General features: G+C 56.1%; 1 protein-coding gene across 1 annotated transcript in view; it reads right to left on the bottom strand.

The window, feature by feature from the left end:
- Positions 1-21077, bottom strand: part of ADCY5 (adenylate cyclase 5) — a 204122-nt gene that overhangs the window by 74419 nt on the left and 108626 nt on the right. The window contains exon 2 of the mRNA XM_075318723.1: positions 1829-1978. Coding sequence (XP_075174838.1) covers positions 1829-1978 — 150 coding nt within the window. The remainder of the gene's footprint in view (positions 1-1828; positions 1979-21077) is intronic.

The raw sequence follows: 21077 nt of genomic DNA, 5'->3' as shown, positions 1-21077 counted from the left end.
GGTCATGGGAGGGCTTTCTGAGGATGGGTGTAATGGAGGCATGTTTAAAGCATGAAAGGAATACACCACTGGTTAGTGATAGGGTGAAGAGATGGGTTAGGGCTGGGATGAGGACTGCGGTGAGATTGGGGATGAGGTGCGATGGGAGCGGGTCCAGTGCACAGGTGGGGAGGTGTGATCATGTTATCAGCCATTGCTGGGGGAGGAGACTGTAGGACAGGTGACTACAATCTATTACTCGCTGTTATCAGCCATTACTGGGGGAGGAGACTGTAGTACGGGTGACTACAATCTATTACTCGCTGTTATCAGCCATTACTGGGGAAGGAGACTGTAGGACAGGTGGTGAGATGTGATCATGTTATCAGCCATTACTGGGGGAGGAGACTGTAGGACAGGTGACTACAATCTATTACTCCCTGTTATCAGCCATTACTGGGGAAGGAGACTGTAGGACAGGTGGTGAGATGTGATCATGTTATCAGCCATTACTGGGGGAGGAGACTGTAGGACAGGTGACTACAATCTATTACTCCCTGTTATCAGCCATTACTGGGGGAGGAGACTGTAGGACAGGTGAGTGCAATCTATTACTCCCTGTTATCAGCCATTACTGGGGGAGGAGACTGTAGGACAGGTGGGGAGGTGTGATCATGTTATCAGCCATTACTGGGGGAGGAGACTGTAGGACAGGTGACTACAATCTATTACTCGCTGTTATCAGCCATTACTGAGGGAGGAGACTGTAGGACAGGTGAGTGCAATCTATTACTCCCTGTTATCAGCCATTACTGGGGGAGGAGACTGTAGGACAGGTGGTGAGATGTGATCATGTTATCAGCCATTGCTGGGGGAGGAGACTGTAGGACAGGTGACTACAATCTATTACTCCCTGTTATCAGCCATTACTGGGGGAGGAGACTGTAGGACAGGTGAGTACAATCTATTACTCCCTGTTATCAGCCATTACTGGGGAGGAGACTGTAGGACAGGTGAGTACAATCTATTACTCCCTGTTATCAGCCATTACTGAGGGAGGAGACTGTAGGACAGGTGACTACAATCTATTACTCCCTGTTATCAGCCATTACTGGGGGAGGAGACTGTAGGACAGGTGAGTACAATCTATTACTCCCTGTTATCAGCCATTACTGGAGGAGTAGACTGTAGGACAGGTGAGTACAATCTATTGCTTCCTGCTATCAGCCATTACTGGAGGAGTAGACTGTAGGACAGGTGAGTACAATCTATTGCTTCCTGCTATCAGCCATTACTGGGGGAGGGGACTTTAGGACAGGTGAATGCAATCTATTACTCCCTGTTATCAGCCATTACTGGGGGAGAGGTTGTAGGACAGGTGAGTGCAATCTATTACTCCCTGTTATCAGCCATTACTGGGGAGGAGACTGTAGGACAGGTGACTACAATCTATTACTCCCTGTTATCAGCCATTACTGGAGGAGGAGACTGTAGGACAGGTGAGTACAATCTATTACTCCCTGTTATCAGCCATTACTGGAGGAGGAGACTGTAGGACAGGTGAGTACAATCTATTACTCCCTGTTATCAGCCATTACTGGGGGAGAGATTGTAGGACAGGTGAGTGCAATATATTACTCCCTGTTATCAGCCATTACTGGAGGAGGAGACTGTAGGACAGGTGAGTACAATCTATTACTCCCTGTTATCAGCCATTACTGGGGGGGAGATTGTAGGACCGGTGAGTACACTCTATTACTCTCTGTTATCAGCCACTTCCTCCACAGTGTTGGCCTATGTCTGGCAGCATTGTCCTGTGGCGTCCTCCGGGGGGCGCTCGGGGTCTCACCTGCTGCTGGTTCTCGCGCTGGGAGTGCAGTCGCGCCTGGATACATTCCCGGGTCTCCTGGAACGCTTGCCTCTGCGACACTTCGGCCGGATAGTGAGTGCAAACACCAACGAGATTTGTGCACAAGAAGATGAGGATGTTGGACGCCAACTGAAAGCAAAAGAACATGGAAGGTGAGAATCCACAGCAGCACAGAGGAACATCAGAGAGGAGCAGACGTGGAGCACAAGCAGCGAGCTCTTCAGCGCCCCCTGATCAGACGGTCTCTGTACAGTTACACAGGGGCCATTATTAATCCCCAGGATTCCCCCAGATCTTGGCTCCATCACTCGCCAGATCACCAAGAGAGCTCCGCCCCCAACCAGGGTCACATGACGTCCCGGACTCATGACTCATCCTGTCTCTGTAGTCTGGTGGGCGGGGCTCATTTCCCCCAATCCCCTTATTAACACCTTGTGATGTAACCGACTCCACTTTGCCACGTAGGCCTCTGCAGCCACAGATATCTGGCCAATTCCTGACCAATCAAACCGGGATCAATCCACATTAAAATCTCATCTGGACAATGAGCTGGATCCAAGAGAACACAAGCAGAGGACGAGGGACAACCTGTGTCCCCCACAGCCCGGACCTCTGCTGACCGGGCAGTCACCGAATACTGAGGACGGAGGAGACGGGCAGTCACCGAATACTGAGGACGGAGGAGACGGGCAGTCACCGAATACTGAGGATGGAGGAGACGGGCGGTCACTGAATACTGAGGACGGAGGAGACGGGCAGTCACCGAATACTGAGGATGGGGGAGACGGGTGGTCACTGAATACTGAGGACGGAGGAGACGGGCGGTCACTGAATACTGAGGACGGAGGAGACGGGCGGTCACTGAATACTGAGGACGGAGGAGACGGGCGGTCACTGAATACTGAGGATGGGGGAGACGGGTGGTCACTGAATACTGAGGACGGAGGAGACGGGTGGTCACTGAATACTGAGGACGGAGGAGACGGGCAGTCACTGAATACTGAGGACGGGGGAGACGGGCGATCACTGAATACTGAGGACGGAGGGGACGGGCAGTCACTGAATACTGAGGACGGAGGAGACGGGCAGTCACTGAATACTGAGGACGGAGGAGACGGGCGGTCACTGAATACTGAGGACGGAGGAGACGGGTGGTCACTGAATACTGAGGATGGAAGGGACGGGCAGTCACCGAATACTGAGGACGGAGGAGACGGGCGGTCACCGAATACTGAGGACGGAGGAGACGGACGGTCACTGAATACTGAGGATGGAGGAGACGGGCGGTCAATGAATACTGAGGATGGAGGAGACGGGCAATCACTGAATACTGAGGACGGAGGAGACGAGCGATCACTGAATACTGAGGACGGAGGAGAAGAGCGGCCACTGAATACTGAGGACGGAGGAGACGAGCGATCACTGAATACTGAGGACGGAGGAGAAGAGCGGCCACTGAATACTGAGGACGGAGGAGACGAGCGATCACTGAATACTGAGGACGGAGGAGAAGAGCGGCCACTGAATACTGAGGACGGAGGAGACGGGCGGTCACCGAATACCGAGGACGGAGGAGACGGGCGGTCACTGAATACTGAAGATGGAGGACACGGGCGATCACTGAATACCGAGGCTGGAGGAGACGGGCGGTCACTGAATACTAAGGACGAAGGAGACGGGCGATCACTGAACACTAAGGACGGAGGAGACGGGCAGTCACTGAATACTGAGGACGAAAGAGACGGGCGGTCACTGAATACTGAGGCTGGAGGAGACGGGTGGTCACTGAATACTGAGGAGACGGGCGGTCACTGAATACTGAGGAGACAGGCGGTCACTGAATACTGAGGACGGAGGAGACGGGCGATCACTGAATACTGAGGACGGAGGAGACGGGCGATCACTGAATACTGAGGACGGAGGAGACGGGCAGTCACTGAATACTGAGGACGGAGGAGACGGGCAGTCACTGAATACTGAGGACGGAGGAGACGGGCGGTCACTGAATACTGAGGACGGAGGAGACGGGCAGTCACCGAATACTGAGGACGGAGGAGACGGGCGGTCACCGAATACTGAGGACGGAGGAGACGGACGGTCACTGAATACTGAGGATGGAGGAGACGGGCGGTCAATGAATACTGAGGATGGAGGAGACGGGCGGTCACTGAATACTGAGGATGGAGGAGACGGGCGGTCACTGAATACTGAGGATAGAGGAGACGGGCGGTCAATGAATACTGAGGACGGAGGAGACGAGCGATCACTGAATACTGAGGACGGAGGAGACGAGCGGCCACTGAATACTGAGGACGGAGGAGACGGGCGGTCACTGAATACTAAGGACGAAGGAGACGGGCGATCACTGAATACTGAGGACGGAGGAGACGGGCGGTCACTGAATACTAAGGACGAAGGAGACGGGCGGTCACTGAATACTGAGGACGGAGGAGACGAGCGATCACTGAATACTGAGGACGGAGGAGACGAGCGGCCACTGAATACTGAGGACGGAGGAGACGGGCGGTCACTGAATACTAAGGACGAAGGAGACGGGTGGTCACTGAACACTAAGGACGGAGGAGACGGGCGGTCACTGAATACTGAGGATGGAGGAGACGAGCAGTCACTGAATACTGAGGACGGAGGAGACGAGCGGTCACTGAATACTGAGGACGAAAGAGACGGGCGGTCACTGAATACTGAGGCTGGAGGAGACGGGCGGTTACTGAATACTGAGGAGACGGGCGGACACTGAATGCTGAGGACGGAGGAGACGGGTGATCACTGAATACTGAGGACGGAGGAGACGGGCGGTCACTGAATACTGAGGATGGAGGAGACGGGCGGTCACTGAATACTGAGGATGGAGGAGACGGGCGGTCACTGAATACTGAGGACGGAGGAGACGAGCGATCACTGAATACTGAGGACGGAGGAGACGAGCGGCCACTGAATACTGAGGACGGAGGAGACGGGCGGTCACCGAATACCGAGGACGGAGGAGAAGGCCGGTCACTGAATACTGAGGATGGAGGACACGGGCGATCACTGAATACCGAGGCTGGAGGAGACGGGCGGTCACTGAATACTAAGGACGGAGGAGACAGGCAGTCACTGAATACTGAGGACGAAAGAGACGGGCGGTCACTGAATACTGAGGCTGGAGGAGACGGGTGGTCACTGAATACTGAGGAGACGGGCGGTCACTGAATACTGAGGAGACAGGCGGTCACTGAATGCTGAGGATGGAGGAGACGGGCGGTCACTGAATACTGAGGACAGAAGAGACGGGCGGTCACTGAATACAAAGGATGGAGGAGACGGGCGGTCACTGAATACTGAGGAGACGGGCGGTCACTGAATACTGAGGAGACGGGTGGTCACTGAATGTTGAGGACGGAGGAGACGGGTGATCACTGAACACTGAGGATGGAGGAGACAGGTGGTCACTGAATACTGAGGATGGAAGGGACGGGCGGTCACCCAATACTGAGGACGGAGGAGACGGGCGGTCACTGAATACTGAGGAGATGGGCGGTCACTGAATACTGAGGATGGAGGAGACGGGCGGTCACTGAATACTGAGGAGACGGGCGGTCACTGAATGCTGAGGACGGAGGAGACGGGTGATCACTGAATACTGAGGATGGAGGAGACAGGTGGTCACTGAATACTGAGGATGGAAGGGACGGCCGGTCACCAATACTAAGGACGGAGGAGACGGGCGGTCACTGAATACTGAGGATGGAGGAGACGGGCGGTCACTGAATACTGAGGATGGACGAGACAGGCGGTCACTGAATACTGAGGAGATGAGCGATCACTGAATACTGAGGACGGAGGAGACGAGCGGCCACTGAATACTGAGGACAGAGGAGACGGGCGGTCACCGAATACCGAGGACGGAGGAGACGGGCGGTCACTGAATACTGAGGATGGAGGAGACGGGCGGTCACTGAATACTGAGGATGGAGGAGACGGGCGGTCACTGAATACTGAGGACGGAGGAGATGGGCGATCACTGAATACTGAGGATGGAGGAGACAGGCGGTCACTGAATACTGAGGATGGAGGAGACGGGCGGTCACTGAATACTGAGGATGGAGGAGACGAGCGATCACTGAATACTGAGGATGGAGGAGATGGGCGGTCACTGAATACTGAGGATGGAGGAGACGGGCGGTCACTGAATACTGAGGATGGAGGAGACGGGCGGTCACTGAATACTAAGGACGAAGGAGACGGGTGGTCACTGAACACTAAGGACGGAGGAGACGGGCGGTCACTGAATACTGAGGATGGAGGAGACGAGCAGTCACTGAATACTGAGGACGGAGGAGACGGGCGGTCACTGAATACTGAGGCTGGAGGAGACGAGCGGTCACTGAATATTGAGGACGAAAGAGACGGGCGGTCACTGAATACTGAGGCTGGAGGAGACGGGCGATCACTGAATACTGAGGATGGAGGAGACGAGCGGTCACTGAATATTGAGGACGAAAGAGACGGGCGGTCACTGAATACTGAGGCTGGAGGAGACGGGTGGTCACTGAATACTGAGCAGACGGGCGGTTACTGAATACTGAGGAGACGGGCGGACATTAAATGCTGAGGACGGAGGAGACGGGTGATCACTGAATACTGAGGACGGAGGAGACGGTCAGTCGCTGAATACTGAGGAGATAGGCGGTCACTGAATACTGAGGATGGAGGAGACGGGCGGTCACTGAATACTGAGGATGGAAGGGACGGGCGGTCACCCAATACTGAGGACGGAGGAGACGGGCGGTCACTGAATACTGAGGATGGAGGAGACGGGCGGTCACTGAATACTGAGGATGGAGGAAACGGGCGGTCACTGAATACTGAGGACGGAGGAGACGAGTGATCACTGAATACTGAGGACGGAGGAGAAGAGCGGCCACTGAATACTGAGGACGGAGGAGACGGGCGGTCACCGAATACCGAGGACGGAGGAGACGGGCGGTCACTGAATACTGAGGATGGAGGACACGGGCGATCACTGAATACCGAGGCTGGAGGAGACGGGCGGTCACTGAATACTAAGGACGAAGGAGACGGGCGATCACTGAACACTAAGGACGGAGGAGACGGGCAGTCACTGAATACTGAGGACGAAAGAGACGGGCGGTCACTGAATACTGAGGCTGGAGGAGACGGGTGGTCACTGAATACTGAGGAGACGGGCGGTCACTGAATACTGAGGAGACAGGCGGTCACTGAATACTGAGGACGGAGGAGACGGGCGATCACTGAATACTGAGGACGGAGGAGACGGGCGATCACTGAATACTGAGGACGGAGGAGACGGGCAGTCACTGAATACTGAGGACGGAGGAGACGGGCGGTCACTGAATACTGAGGACGGAGGAGACGGGTGGTCACTGAATACTGAGGATGGAAGGGACGGGCAGTCACCGAATACTGAGGACGGAGGACACGGGCGGTCACCGAATACTGAGGACGGAGGAGATGGACGGTCACTGAATACTGAGGATGGAGGAGACGGGCGGTCAATGAATACTGAGGATGGAGGAGATGGGCGGTCACTGAATACTGAGGATGGAGGAGACGGGCGGTCACTGAATACTGAGGATAGAGGAGACGGGCGGTCAATGAATACTGAGGACGGAGGAGACGAGCGATCACTGAATACTGAGGACGGAGGAGACGAGCGGCCACTGTATACTGAGGACGGAGGAGACGGGCGGTCACTGAATACTAAGGACGAAGGAGACGGGCGATCACTGAATACTGAGGACGGAGGAGACGGGCGGTCACTGAATACTAAGGACGAAGGAGACGGGCGGTCACTGAATACTGAGGACGGAGGAGACGAGCGATCACTGAATACTGAGGACGGAGGAGACGAGCGGCCACTGAATACTGAGGACGGAGGAGACGGGCGGTCACTGAATACTAAGGACGAAGGAGACGGGTGGTCACTGAACACTAAGGACGGAGGAGACGGGCGGTCACTGAATACTGAGGATGGAGGAGACGAGCAGTCACTGAATACTGAGGACGGAGGAGACGAGCGGTCACTGAATACTGAGGACGAAAGAGACGGGCGGTCACTGAATACTGAGGCTGGAGGAGACGGGTGGTCACTGAATACTGAGGAGATGGGCGGTTACTGAATACTGAGGAGACGGGCGGACACTGAATGCTGAGGACGGAGGAGACGGGTGATCACTGAATACTGAGGACGGAGGAGACGGTCAGTCGCTGAATACTGAGGATGGAAGGGACGGGCGGTCACCCAATACTGAGGACGGAGGAGACGGGCGGTCACTGAATACTGAGGATGGAGGAGACGGGCGGTCACTGAATACTGAGGATGGAGGAGACGGGCGGTCACTGAATACTGAGGACGGAGGAGACGAGCGATCACTGAATACTGAGGACGGAGGAGACGAGCGGCCACTGAATACTGAGGACGGAGGAGACGGGCGGTCACCGAATACCGAGGACGGAGGAGACGGGCGGTCACTGAATACTGAGGATGGAGGACACGGGCGATCACTGAATACCGAGGCTGGAGGAGACGGGCGGTCACTGAATACTAAGGACGAAGGAGACGGGCGATCACTGAACACTAAGGACGGAGGAGACGGGCAGTCACTGAATACTGAGGACGAAAGAGACGGGCGGTCACTGAATACTGAGGCTGGAGGAGACGGGTGGTCACTGAATACTGAGGAGACGGGCGGTCACTGAATACTGAGGAGACAGGCGGTCACTGAATGCTGAGGATGGAGGAGACGGGCGGTCACTGAATACTGAGGACAGAAGAGACGGGCGGTCACTGAATACAAAGGATGGAGGAGACGGGCGGTCACTGAATACTGAGGAGACGGGCGGTCACTGAATACTGAGGAGACGGGTGGTCACTGAATGTTGAGGACGGAGGAGACGGGTGATCACTGAACACTGAGGATGGAGGAGACAGGAGGTCACTGAATACTGAGGATGGAAGGGACGGGCGGTCACCCAATACTGAGGACGGAGGAGACGGGCGGTCACTGAATACTGAGGAGATGGGCGGTCACTGAATACTGAGGATGGAGGAGACGGGCGGTCACTGAATACTGAGGACGGAGGAGACGGGTGATCACTGAATACTGAGGATGGAGGAGACAGGTGGTCACTGAATACTGAGGATGGAAGGGACGGGCGGTCACCCAATACTAAAGACGGAGGAGACGGGCGGTCACTGAATACTGAGGATGGAGGAGACGGGCGGTCACTGAATACTGAGGATGGACGAGACAGGCGGTCACTGAATACTGAGGACGGATGAGATGAGCGATCACTGAATACTGAGGACGGAGGAGACGAGCGGCCACTGAATACTGAGGACAGAGGAGACGGGCGGTCACCGAATACCGAGGACGGAGGAGACAGGCGGTCACTGAATACTGAGGATGGAGGAGACGGGCGGTCACTGAATACTGAGGATGGAGGAGACGGGCGGTCACTGAATACTGAGGACGGAGGAGAAGGGCGATCACTGAATACTGAGGATGGAGGAGACAGGCGGTCACTGAATACTGAGGATGGAGGAGACGGGCGGTCACTGAATACTGAGGATGGAGGACACGGGCGATCACTGAATACTGAGGCTGGAGGAGACGGGCGGTCACTGAATACTAAGGACGAAGGAGACGGGCGATCACTGAATACTAAGGACGGAGGAGACGGGCGGTCACTGAATACTGAGGATAGAGGAGACGAGCAGTCACTGAATACTGAGGACGGAGGAGACGGGCGGTCACTGAATACTGAGGCTGGAGGAAACGGGCGGTCACTGAATACTGAGGAGATGGGCGGTCACTGAATACTGAGGAGACGGGCGGTCACTGAATACTGAGGAGACGGGCGGTCACTGAATGCTGAGGATGGAGGAGACGGGCGGTCACTGAATACTGAGGAGAAGGGCGGTCACTGCTGAGGACGGAAGAGACGGGTGGTCACTGAATACTGAGGACAGAAGAGACGGGCGGTCACTGAATACTGAGGATGGAGGAGACGGGCGAACACTGAATACTGAGGAGATGGGCGGTCACTGAATACTGAGGATGGAAGAGACGGGCGGTCACTGAATACTGAGGAGACGGGCGGTCACTGCTGAGGACGGAGGAGACGGGCGGTCATTGAATACTCAGGATGGAGGACACAGGCGGTCACTGAATACTGAGGACGGAGGAGACGGGCGGTCACTGAATACTAAGGATGGAGAAGACGGGCTGTCACTGAATACTGAGGATGGAGGAGATGAGCGGTCACTGAATATTGAGGAGACGGGCGGTCACTGAATACTGAGGAGACGGGCGGTCACTGAATACTGAGGAGATGGGCGGTCACTGAATACAATTGAATGGAGGAGACGGGCGGTCACTGAATACTGAGGAGACGGGCGGTCACTGAATACTGAGGACGGAGGAGACGGGTGGTCACTGAATACTGAGCAGACGGGCGGTCACTGCTGAGGACGGAGGAGATGGGCGGTCATTGAATACTGAGGATGGAGGACAAAGGCGGTCATTGAATACTGAGGAGACGAGCGGTCACTGAATACTGAGGATGGAGGAGACGGGCGGTCACTGAATACTGAGGACGGAGGAGACTGGAGGTCACTGAATACTGAGGACAGAGGAGACGGGCGGTCACTGAATACTGAGGACGGAGGAGACGGGCGGTCACTGAATACTGAGGACGGAGGAGACGAGCGATCACTGAATACTGAGGATGGAGGAGACGGGCGGTAACTGAATACTGAGGACGGGGGAGACAGGCGGTCACTGAATACTGAGGATGGAGGAGACGGTCAGTCACTGAATAGTGAGGACGGGGGAGACGGGTGGTCACTGAATACTGAGGAGACGGGCGGTCACTGCTGAGGACGGAGGAGATGGGCGGTCATTGAATACTGAGGATGGAGGACACAGGCGGTCACTGAATACTGAGGAAACGGGCAGTCACTGAATACTGAGGACGGAGGAGACGGACAGTCACTGAATACTCAGGACGGAGGAGACGGGCGGTCACTGAATACTGAGGACGGAGGAGACGGGCAGTCACTGAATACTGAGGACGGAGGAGACGGGCAGTCACTGAATACTGAGGACGGAGGAGACGGGCGGTCACTGAATACTGAGGACGGAGGAGACGGGTGATCACTGAATACTGAGGATGGAAGGGACGGGCGGTCACCGAATACTGAGGACGGAGATGACGGACGGTCACTGAATACTGAGGATGGAGGAGACGGGCGGTCACTGAATACTGAGGATGGAGGAGACGGGCGGTCACTGAATACTGAGGATAGAGGAGACGGGCGGTCACTGAATACTGAGGACGGAGGAGACGAGCGATCACTGAATACTGAGGACGGAGGAGACGAGCGGCCACTGAATACTGAGAACGGAGGAGACGGGCGGTCACTGAATACTAAGGACGAAGGAGACGGGCGGTCACTGAATACTAAGGACGAAGGAGACGGGTGGTCACTGAACACTAAGGACGGAGGAGACGGGCGGTCACTGAATACTGAGGATGGAGGAGACGAGCAGTCACTGAATACTGAGGACGGAGGAGACGAGCGGTCACTGAATACTGAGGACGAAAGAGACGGGCGGTCACTGAATACTGAGGCTGGAGGAGACGGGTGGTCACTGAATACTGAGGAGACGGGCGGTCACTGAATACTGAGGAGACGGGCGGTCACTGAATGCTGAGGATGGAGGAGACGGGCGGTCACTGAATACTGAGGACAGAAGAGACGGGCGGTCACTGAATACAAAGGATGGAGGAGACGGGCGGTCACTGAATACTGAGGAGACGGGCGGTCATTGAATGTTGAGGACGGAGGAGACGGGTGATCACTGAATACTGAGGATGGAGGAGACAGGTGGTCACTGAATACTGAGGATGGAAGGGACGGGCGGTCACCCAATACTGAGGACGGAGGAGACGGGCGGTCACTGAATACTGAGGAGATGGGCGGTCACTGAATACTGAGGATGGAGGAGACGGGCGGTCACTGAATACTGAGGAGACGGGCGGTCACTGAATGCTGAGGACGGAGGAGACGGGTGATCACTGAATACTGAGGATGGAGGAGACAGGTGGTCACTGAATACTGAGGATGGAAGGGACGGGCGGTCACCCAATACTAAGGACGGAGGAGACGGGCGGTCACTGAATACTGAGGATGGAGGAGACGGGCGGTCACTGAATACTGAGGATGGAGGAGACAGGCGGCCACTGAATACTGAGGACGGAGGAGACGGGCGGTCACCGAATACCGAGGACGGAGGAGACGGGCGGTCACTGAATACTGAGGATGGAGGAGACGGGCGGTCACTGAATACTGAGGATGGAGGAGACGGGCGGTCACTGAATACTGAGGACGGAGGAGACGAGCGATCACTGAATACTGAGGATGGAGGAGACGGGCGGTCACTGAATACTGAGGATGGAGGAGACGGGCGGTCACTGAATACTGAGGATGGAGGAGACGGGCGGTCACTGAATACTGAGGACGGAGGAGATGGGCGATCACTGAATACTGAGGATGGAGGAGACAGGCGTTCACTGAATACTGAGGATGGAGGAGACAGGCGGTTACTGAATATTGAGGATGGAGGACACGGGCGGTCACTGAATACTGAGGATGGAGGACACGGGCGATCAATGAATACTGAGGCTGGAGGAGACGGGCGGTCACTGAATACTAAGGACGAAGGATACGGGCGATCACTGAATACTAAGGACGGAGGAGACGGGCGGTCACTGAATACTGAGGATAGAGGAGACGAGCAGTCACTGAATACTGAGGACGGAGGAGACGGGCGGTCACTGAATACTGAGGAGATGGGCGGTCACTGAATACTGAGGAGACGGGCGGTCACTGAATGCTGAGGATGGAGGAGACGGGCGGTCACTGAATACTGAGGAGAAGGGCGGTCACTGCTGAGGACAGAAGAGACGGGCGGTCACTGAATACTGAGGATGGAGGAGACGGGCGGTCACTGAATACTGAGGAGATGGGCGGTCACTGAATACTGAGGATGGAGGAGACGGGCAGTCACTGAATACTGAGGAGACGGGCGGTCACTTCTGAGGACGGAGGAGACGGGCGGTCATTGAATACTGAGGATGGAGGACACAGGCGGTCACTGAATACTGAGGACGGAGGAGACGGGCGGTCACTGAATACTGAGGATGGAGGAGATGAGCGGTCACTGAATATTGAGGAGACGGGCGGTCACTGAATACTGAGGAGATGGGCGGTCACTGAATACAATTGAATGGAGGAGACGGGCGGTCACTGAATACTGAGGACGGAGGAGACGGGTGGTCACTGAATACTGAGGAGACGGGCGGTCACTGCTGAGGACGGAGGAGATGGGCGGTCATTGAATACTGAGGATGGAGGACAAAGGCGGTCACTGAATACTGAGGAGACGGGCGGTCACTGAATACTGAGGATGGAGGAGACGGGCGGTCACTGAATACTGAGGACGGAAGAGACTGGAGGTCACTGAATACTGAGGACAGAGGAGACGGGCGGTCACTGAATACTGAGGATGGAGGAGACGGGCGGTCACTGAATACTGAGGACGGAGGAGATGAGCGATCACTGAATACTGAGGACGGAGGAGACGGGCGGTCACTGAATACTGAGGACGGAGGAGACGAGCGATCACTGAATACTGAGGATGGAGGAGACGGGCGGTCACTGAATACTGAGGACGGGGGAGACAGGCGGTCACTGAAAACTGAGGATGGAGGAGACGGTCAGTCACTGAATAGTGAGGACGGGGGAGACGGGTGGTCACTGAATACTGAGGAGACGGGCGGTCACTGCTGAGGACGGAGGAGATGGGCGGTCATTGAATACTGAGGATGGAGGACACAAGCGTCACTGAATACTGAGGAGACGGGCAGTCACTGAATACTGAGGACGGAGGAGAGGGGCAGTCACTGAATACTGAGGAGACGGACGGTCACTGAATACTGAGGAGACGAGCGGTCACTGAATACTGAGGACGGAGGAGACAGGCAGTCACCGAATACTGAGGATGGAGGAGACGGGCGGTCACTGAATACTGAGGACGGAGGAGACGGGCGGTCACTGAATACTGAAGATGGAAGAGACGGGCGGTCACTGAATACTGAGGACGGAGGAGACGGGCGGTCACTGAATACTGAGGACGGAGGAGACTAGCGATCACTGAAAACTGAGGATGGAGGAGACGGGCAGTCACTAAATACTGATGATGGGGGAGACGGGCAGTCACTGAATACTGAGGACGGAGAAGACGGGCGGTCACTGAATACTGAGGATGGAGGAGACGAGCGGTCACTGAATACTGAGGACGGAGGAGACGGGCGGTCACTGAATACTGAGGACGGAGGAGACTAGCGGTCACTAAATACTGAGGACGGAGGAGACAGGCAGTCACCGAATACTGAGGATGGAGGAGACGGGCGGTCACTGAATACTGAGGACGGGGGAGACAGGCGGTCACTGAATACTGAGGATGGAGGAGACGGTCAGTCACTGAATAGTGAGGACGGGGGAGACGGGTGGTCACTGAATACTGAGGAGACGGGCGGTCACTGCTGAGGACGGAGGAGATGGGCGGTCATTGAATACTGAGGATGGAGGACACAGGCGTCACTGAATACTGAGGAGACGGGCAGTCACTGAATACTGAGGACGGAGGAGACGGACGGTCACTGAATACTGAGGACGGAGGAGACGAGCGGTCACTGAATACTGAGGACGGAGGAGACAGGCAGTCACCGAATACTGAGGATGGAGGAGACGGGCGGTCACTGAATACTGAGGACGGAGGAGACGTGCGGTCACTGAATACTGAAGATGGAAGAGACGGGCGGTCACAGAATACTGAGGACGGAGGAGACGGGCGGTCACTGAATACTGAGGACGGAGGAGACTAGCGATCACTGAATACTGAGGATGGAGGAGACGGGCGGTCACTGAATACTGAGGACGGAGGAGACTAGCGATCACTGAATACTGAGGATGGGGGAGACGGGCACTCACTGAATACTGAGGACGGAGAAGACGGGCGGTCACTGAATACTGAGGATGGAGGAGACGAGCGGTCACTGAATACTGAGGACGGAGGAGAAGGGGGGTCACTGAATACTGAGGACGGAGGAGACTAGCGGTCACTGAATACTGAGGACGGAGGAGACAGGCAGTCACCGAATACTGAGGATGGAGGAGACGGGCGGTCACTGAATACTGAGGATGGAAGAGACGGGCGGTCACTGAATACTGAGGACGGAGGAGACGGGTGGCCACCGAATACTGAGGATGGAGGAGACGGGCGGTCACTGAATACTGAGGACGGAGGAGACTGGAGGTCACTGAATACTGAGGACAGAGGAGACGGGCGGTCACTGAATACTGAGGACGGAGGAGACGGGCGGTCACTGAATACTGAGGACGGAGGAGACGAGCGATCACTGAATACTGAGGATGGAGGAGACGGGCGGTCACTGAATACTGAGGACGGGGGAGACAGGCGGTCACTGAATACTGAGGATGGAGGAGACGGTCAGTCACTGAATAGTGAGGACGGGGGAGACGGGTGGTCACTGAATACTGAGGAGACGGGCGGTCACTGCTGAGGACGGAGGAGATGGGCGGTCATTGAATACTGAGGATGGAGGACACAGGCGTCACTGAATACTGAGGAGACGGGCAGCCACTGAATACTGAGGACGGAGGAGACGGGCAGTCACTGAATACTGAGGACGGAGGAGACGGACGGTCACTGAATACTGAGGACGGAGGAGACGAGCGGTCACTGAATACTGAGGACGGAGGAGACAGGCAGTCACCGAATACTGAGGACGGAGGAGACGGGCGGTCACTGAATACTGAGGACGGAGGAGACGTGCGGTCACTGAATACTGAAGATGGAAGAGACGGGCGATCACTGAATACAGAGGATGGAGGAGACAGGTGGTCACTGAATACTGAGGATGGAGGACACGGGCGGTCACTGAATACTGAGGATGGAGGAGACGGGCGGTCACTGAATACTGAGGATGGAGGAGACAGGCGATCACTGAATACAGAGGATGGAGGAGACGGGCGATCACTGAATACTGAGGATGGAGGAGACGGGCGGTCACTGAATGCTGAGGACGGAGGAGACTAGCGATCACTGAATACTGAGGATGGAGGAGACGGGCAGTCACTGAATACTGAGGATGGGGGAGACGGGCAGTCACTGAATACTGAGGACGGAGAAGACGGGCGGTCACTGAATACTGAGGATGGAGGAGACGAGCGGTCACTGAATACTGAGGACGGAGGAGACGGGCGGTCACTGAATACTGAGGACGGAGGAGACTAGCGGTCACTGAATACTGAGGACGGAGGAGACAGGCAGTCACCGAATACTGAGGATGGAGGAGACGGGCGGTCACTGAATACTGAGGATGGAGGAGACGAGCGGTCACTGAATACTGAGGACGGAGGAGACGGGCGGTCACTGAATACTGAGGACGGGGGAGACTAGCGGTCACTGAATACTGAGGACGGAGGAGACAGGCAGTCACCGAATACTGAGGATGGAGGAGACGGGCGGTCACTGAATACTGAGGATGGAGGAGACGGGCGGTCACTGAATACTGAGGACGGAGGAGACTGGAGGTCACTGAATACTGAGGACAGAGGAGACGGGCGGTCACTGAATACTGAGGACGGAGGAGACGGGCGGTCACTGAATACTGAGGATGGAGGAGACGGGCGGTCACTGAATACTGAGGACGGGGGAGACAGGCGGTCACTGAATACTGAGGATGGAGGAGACGGTCAGTCACTGAATAGTGAGGACGGGGGGGACGGGTGGTCACTGAATACTGAGGAGACGGGCGGTCACTGCTGAGGACGGAGGAGATGGGCGGTCATTGAATACTGAGGACGGAGGAGACGGACGGTCACTGAATACTGAGGACGGAGGAGACGAGCGGTCACTGAATACTGAGGACGGAGAAGACGGGCGGTCACTGAATACTGAGGATGGAGGAGACGAGCGGTCACTGAATACTGAGGACGGAGGAGACGGGCGGTCACTGAATACTGAGGACGGGGGAGACTAGCGGTCACTGAATACTGAGGACGGAGGAGACAGGCAGTCACCGAATACTGAGGATGGAGGAGACGGGCGGTCACTGAATACTGAGGATGGAAGAGACGGGCGGTCACTGAATACTGAGGACGGAGGAGACTAGCGATCACTGAATACTGAGGATGGAGGAGACGGGCAGTCACTAAATACTGATGATGGGGGAGACGGGCAGTCACTGAATACTGAGGACGGAGAAGACGGGCGGTCACTGAATACTGAGGATGGAGGAGACGAGCGGTCACTGAATACTGAGGACGGAGGAGACGGGCGGTCACTGAATACTGAGGACGGAGGAGACTAGCGGTCACTAAATACTGAGGACGGAGGAGACAGGCAGTCACCGAATACTGAGGATGGAGGAGACGGGCGGTCACTGAATACTGAGGACGGGGGAGACAGGCGGTCACTGAATACTGAGGATGGAGGAGACGGTCAGTCACTGAATAGTGAGGACGGGGGAGACGGGTGGTCACTGAATACTGAGGAGACGGGCGGTCACTGCTGAGGACGGAGGAGATGGGCGGTCATTGAATACTGAGGATGGAGGACACAGGCGTCACTGAATACTGAGGAGACGGGCAGTCACTGAATACTGAGGACGGAGGAGACGGACGGTCACTGAATACTGAGGACGGAGGAGACGAGCGGTCACTGAATACTGAGGACGGAGGAGACAGGCAGTCACCGAATACTGAGGATGGAGGAGACGGGCGGTCACTGAATACTGAGGACGGAGGAGACGTGCGGTCACTGAATACTGAAGATGGAAGAGACGGGCGGTCACAGAATACTGAGGACGGAGGAGACGGGCGGTCACTGAATACTGAGGACGGAGGAGACTAGCGATCACTGAATACTGAGGATGGAGGAGACGGGCAGTCACTGAATACTGAGGACGGAGGAGACGAGCGATCACTGAATACTGAGGATGGAGGAGACGGGCGGTCACTGAATACTGAGGACGGGGGAGACAGGCGGTCACTGAATACTGAGGATGGAGGAGACGGTCAGTCACTGAATAGTGAGGACGGGGGAGACGGGTGGTCACTGAATACTGAGGAGACGGGCGGTCACTGCTGAGGACGGAGGAGATGGGTGGTCATTGAATACTGAGGATGGAGGACACAGGCGTCACTGAATACTGAGGAGACGGGCAGCCACTGAATACTGAGGACGGAGGAGACGAGCGGTCACTGAATACTGAGGACGGAGGAGACAGGCAGTCACCGAATACTGAGGATGGAGGAGACGGGCGGTCACTGAATACTGAAGATGGAAGAGACGGGCGGTCACAGAATACTGAGGACGGAGGAGACGGGCGGTCACTGAATACTGAGGACGGAGGAGACTAGCGATCACTGAATACTGAGGATGGAGGAGACGGGCAGTCACTGAATACTGAGGATGGGGGAGACGGGCAGTCACTGAATACTGAGGACGGAGAAGACGGGCGGTCACTGAATACTGAGGATGGAGGAGACGAGCGGTCACTGAATACTGAGGACGGAGGAGAAGGGGGGTCACTGAATACTGAGGACGGAGGAGACTAGCGGTCACCGAATACTGAGGACGGAGGAGACAGGCAGTCACCGAATACTGAGGATGGAGGAGACGGGCGGTCACTGAATACTGAGGATGGAAGAGACGGGCGGTCACTGAATACTGAGGACGGAGGAGACGGGTGGCCACCGAATACTGAGGATGGAGGAGACGGGCGGTCACTGAATACTGAGGACGGAGGAGACTGGCGGTCACTGAATACTGAGGACAGAGGAGACGGGCGGTCACTGAATACTGAGGACGGAGGAGACGGGCGGTCACTGAATACTGAGGACGGAGGAGACGAGCGATCACTGAATACTGAGGATGGAGGAGACGGGCGGTCACTGAATACTGAGGACGGGGGAGACAGGCGGTCACTGAATACTGAGGATGGAGGAGACGGTCAGTCACTGAATAGTGAGGACGGGGGAGACGGGTGGTCACTGAATACTGAGGAGACGGGCGGTCACTGCTGAGGACGGAGGAGATGGGCGGTCATTGAATACTGAGGATGGAGGACACAGGCGTCACTGAATACTGAGGAGACGGGCAGCCACTGAATACTGAGGACGGAGGAGACGGGCAGTCACTGAATACTGAGGACGGAGGAGACGGACGGTCACTGAATACTGAGGACGGAGGAGACGAGCGGTCACTGAATACTGAGGACGGAGGAGACAGGCAGTCACCGAATACTGAGGACGGAGGAGACGGGCGGTCACTGAATACTGAGGACGGAGGAGACGTGCGGTCACTGAATACTGAAGATGGAAGAGACGGGCGATCACTGAATACAGAGGATGGAGGACACGGGCGGTCACTGAATACTGAGGATGGAGGACACGGGCGGTCACTGAATACTGAGGATGGAGGACACGGGCGGTCACTGAATACTGAGGATGGAGGAGACGGGCGGTCACTGAATACTGAGGATGGAGGAGACAGGCGATCACTGAATACAGAGGATGGAGGAGACGGGTGATCACTGAATACTGAGGATGGAGGAGACGGGCGGTCACTGAATACTGAGGACGGAGGAGACTAGCGATCACTGAATACTGAGGATGGAGGAGACGGGCAGTCACTGAATACTGAGGATGGGGGAGACGGGCAGTCACTGAATACTGAGGACGGAGAAGACGGGCGGTCACTGAATACTGAGGATGGAGGAGACGAGCGGTCACTGAATACTGAGGACGGAGGAGACGGGCGGTCACTGAATACTGAGGACGGAGGAGACTAGCGGTCACTGAATACTGAGGACGGAGGAGACAGGCAGTCACCGAATACTGAGGATGGAGGAGACGGGCGGTCACTGAATACTGAGGATGGAAGAGACGGGCGGTCACTGAATACTGAGGACGGAGGAGACGGGTGGCCACCGAATACTGAGGATGGAGGAGACGGGCAGTCACTGAATACTGAGGACGGAGGAGACTGGAGGTCACTGAATACTGAGGACAGAGGAGACGGGCGGTCACTGAATACTGAGGACGGAGGAGACGGGCGGTCACTGAATACTGAGGATGGAGGAGACGGGCGGTCACTGAATACTGAGGACGGGGGAGACAGGCGGTCACTGAATACTGAGGATGGAGGAGACGGTCAGTCACTGAATAGTGAGGACGGGGGGGGACGGGTGGTCACTGAATACTGAGGAGACGGGCGGTCACTGCTGAGGACGGAGGAGATGGGCGGTCATTGAATACTGAGGACGGAGGAGACGGACGGTCACTGAATACTGAGGACGGAGGAGACGAGCGGTCACTGAATACTGAGGACGGAGAAGACGGGCGGTCACTGAATACTGAGGATGGAGGAGACGAGCGGTCACTGAATACTGAGGACGGAGGAGACGGGCGGTCACTGAATACTGAGGACGGGGGAGACTAGCGGTCACTGAATACTGAGGACGGAGGAGACAGGCAGTCACCGAATACTGAGGATGGAGGAGACGGGCGGTCACTGAATACTGAGGATGGAAGAGACGGGCGGTCACTGAATACTGAGGACGGAGGAGACGGGTGGCCACCGAATACTGAGGATGGAGGAGACGGGCGGTCACTGAATACCGAGGACGGAGGAGACCAGCGATCACTGAATACTGAGGACGGAGGAGACGAGCGGCCACTGAATACTGAGGATGGAGGAGACGGGCGGTCACTGAATACTGAGGAGACGGAGGAGACGAGCGATCACTGAATACTGAGGATGGAGGAGACGGGCGGTCACTGAATACTGAGGACGGGGGAGACAGGAAGTCACTGAATACTGAGGATGGAGGATGCGGGAGGTCACTGAATACTGAGTATGGAGAAGACTGGCGGTCACTGAATACTGAGGATGGAGGAGACGAGTGGTCACTGAATACTGAGGACGGAGGAGACGGGCAGTCACTGATTACTGAGGATGGAGGAGACGAGTGGTCACTGAATACTGAGGACGGAGGAGACGGGCGATCACTGAATACTGAGGAC

This window comes from Anomaloglossus baeobatrachus, chromosome 7 (genome assembly GCF_048569485.1).
Source record: "Anomaloglossus baeobatrachus isolate aAnoBae1 chromosome 7, aAnoBae1.hap1, whole genome shotgun sequence".
Classification (NCBI taxonomy): domain Eukaryota; kingdom Metazoa; phylum Chordata; class Amphibia; order Anura; family Aromobatidae; genus Anomaloglossus; species Anomaloglossus baeobatrachus.
The sequence above is the reverse complement of the archived record's forward strand: the minus strand, read 5'-3'. Positions and strand labels throughout refer to the sequence as shown.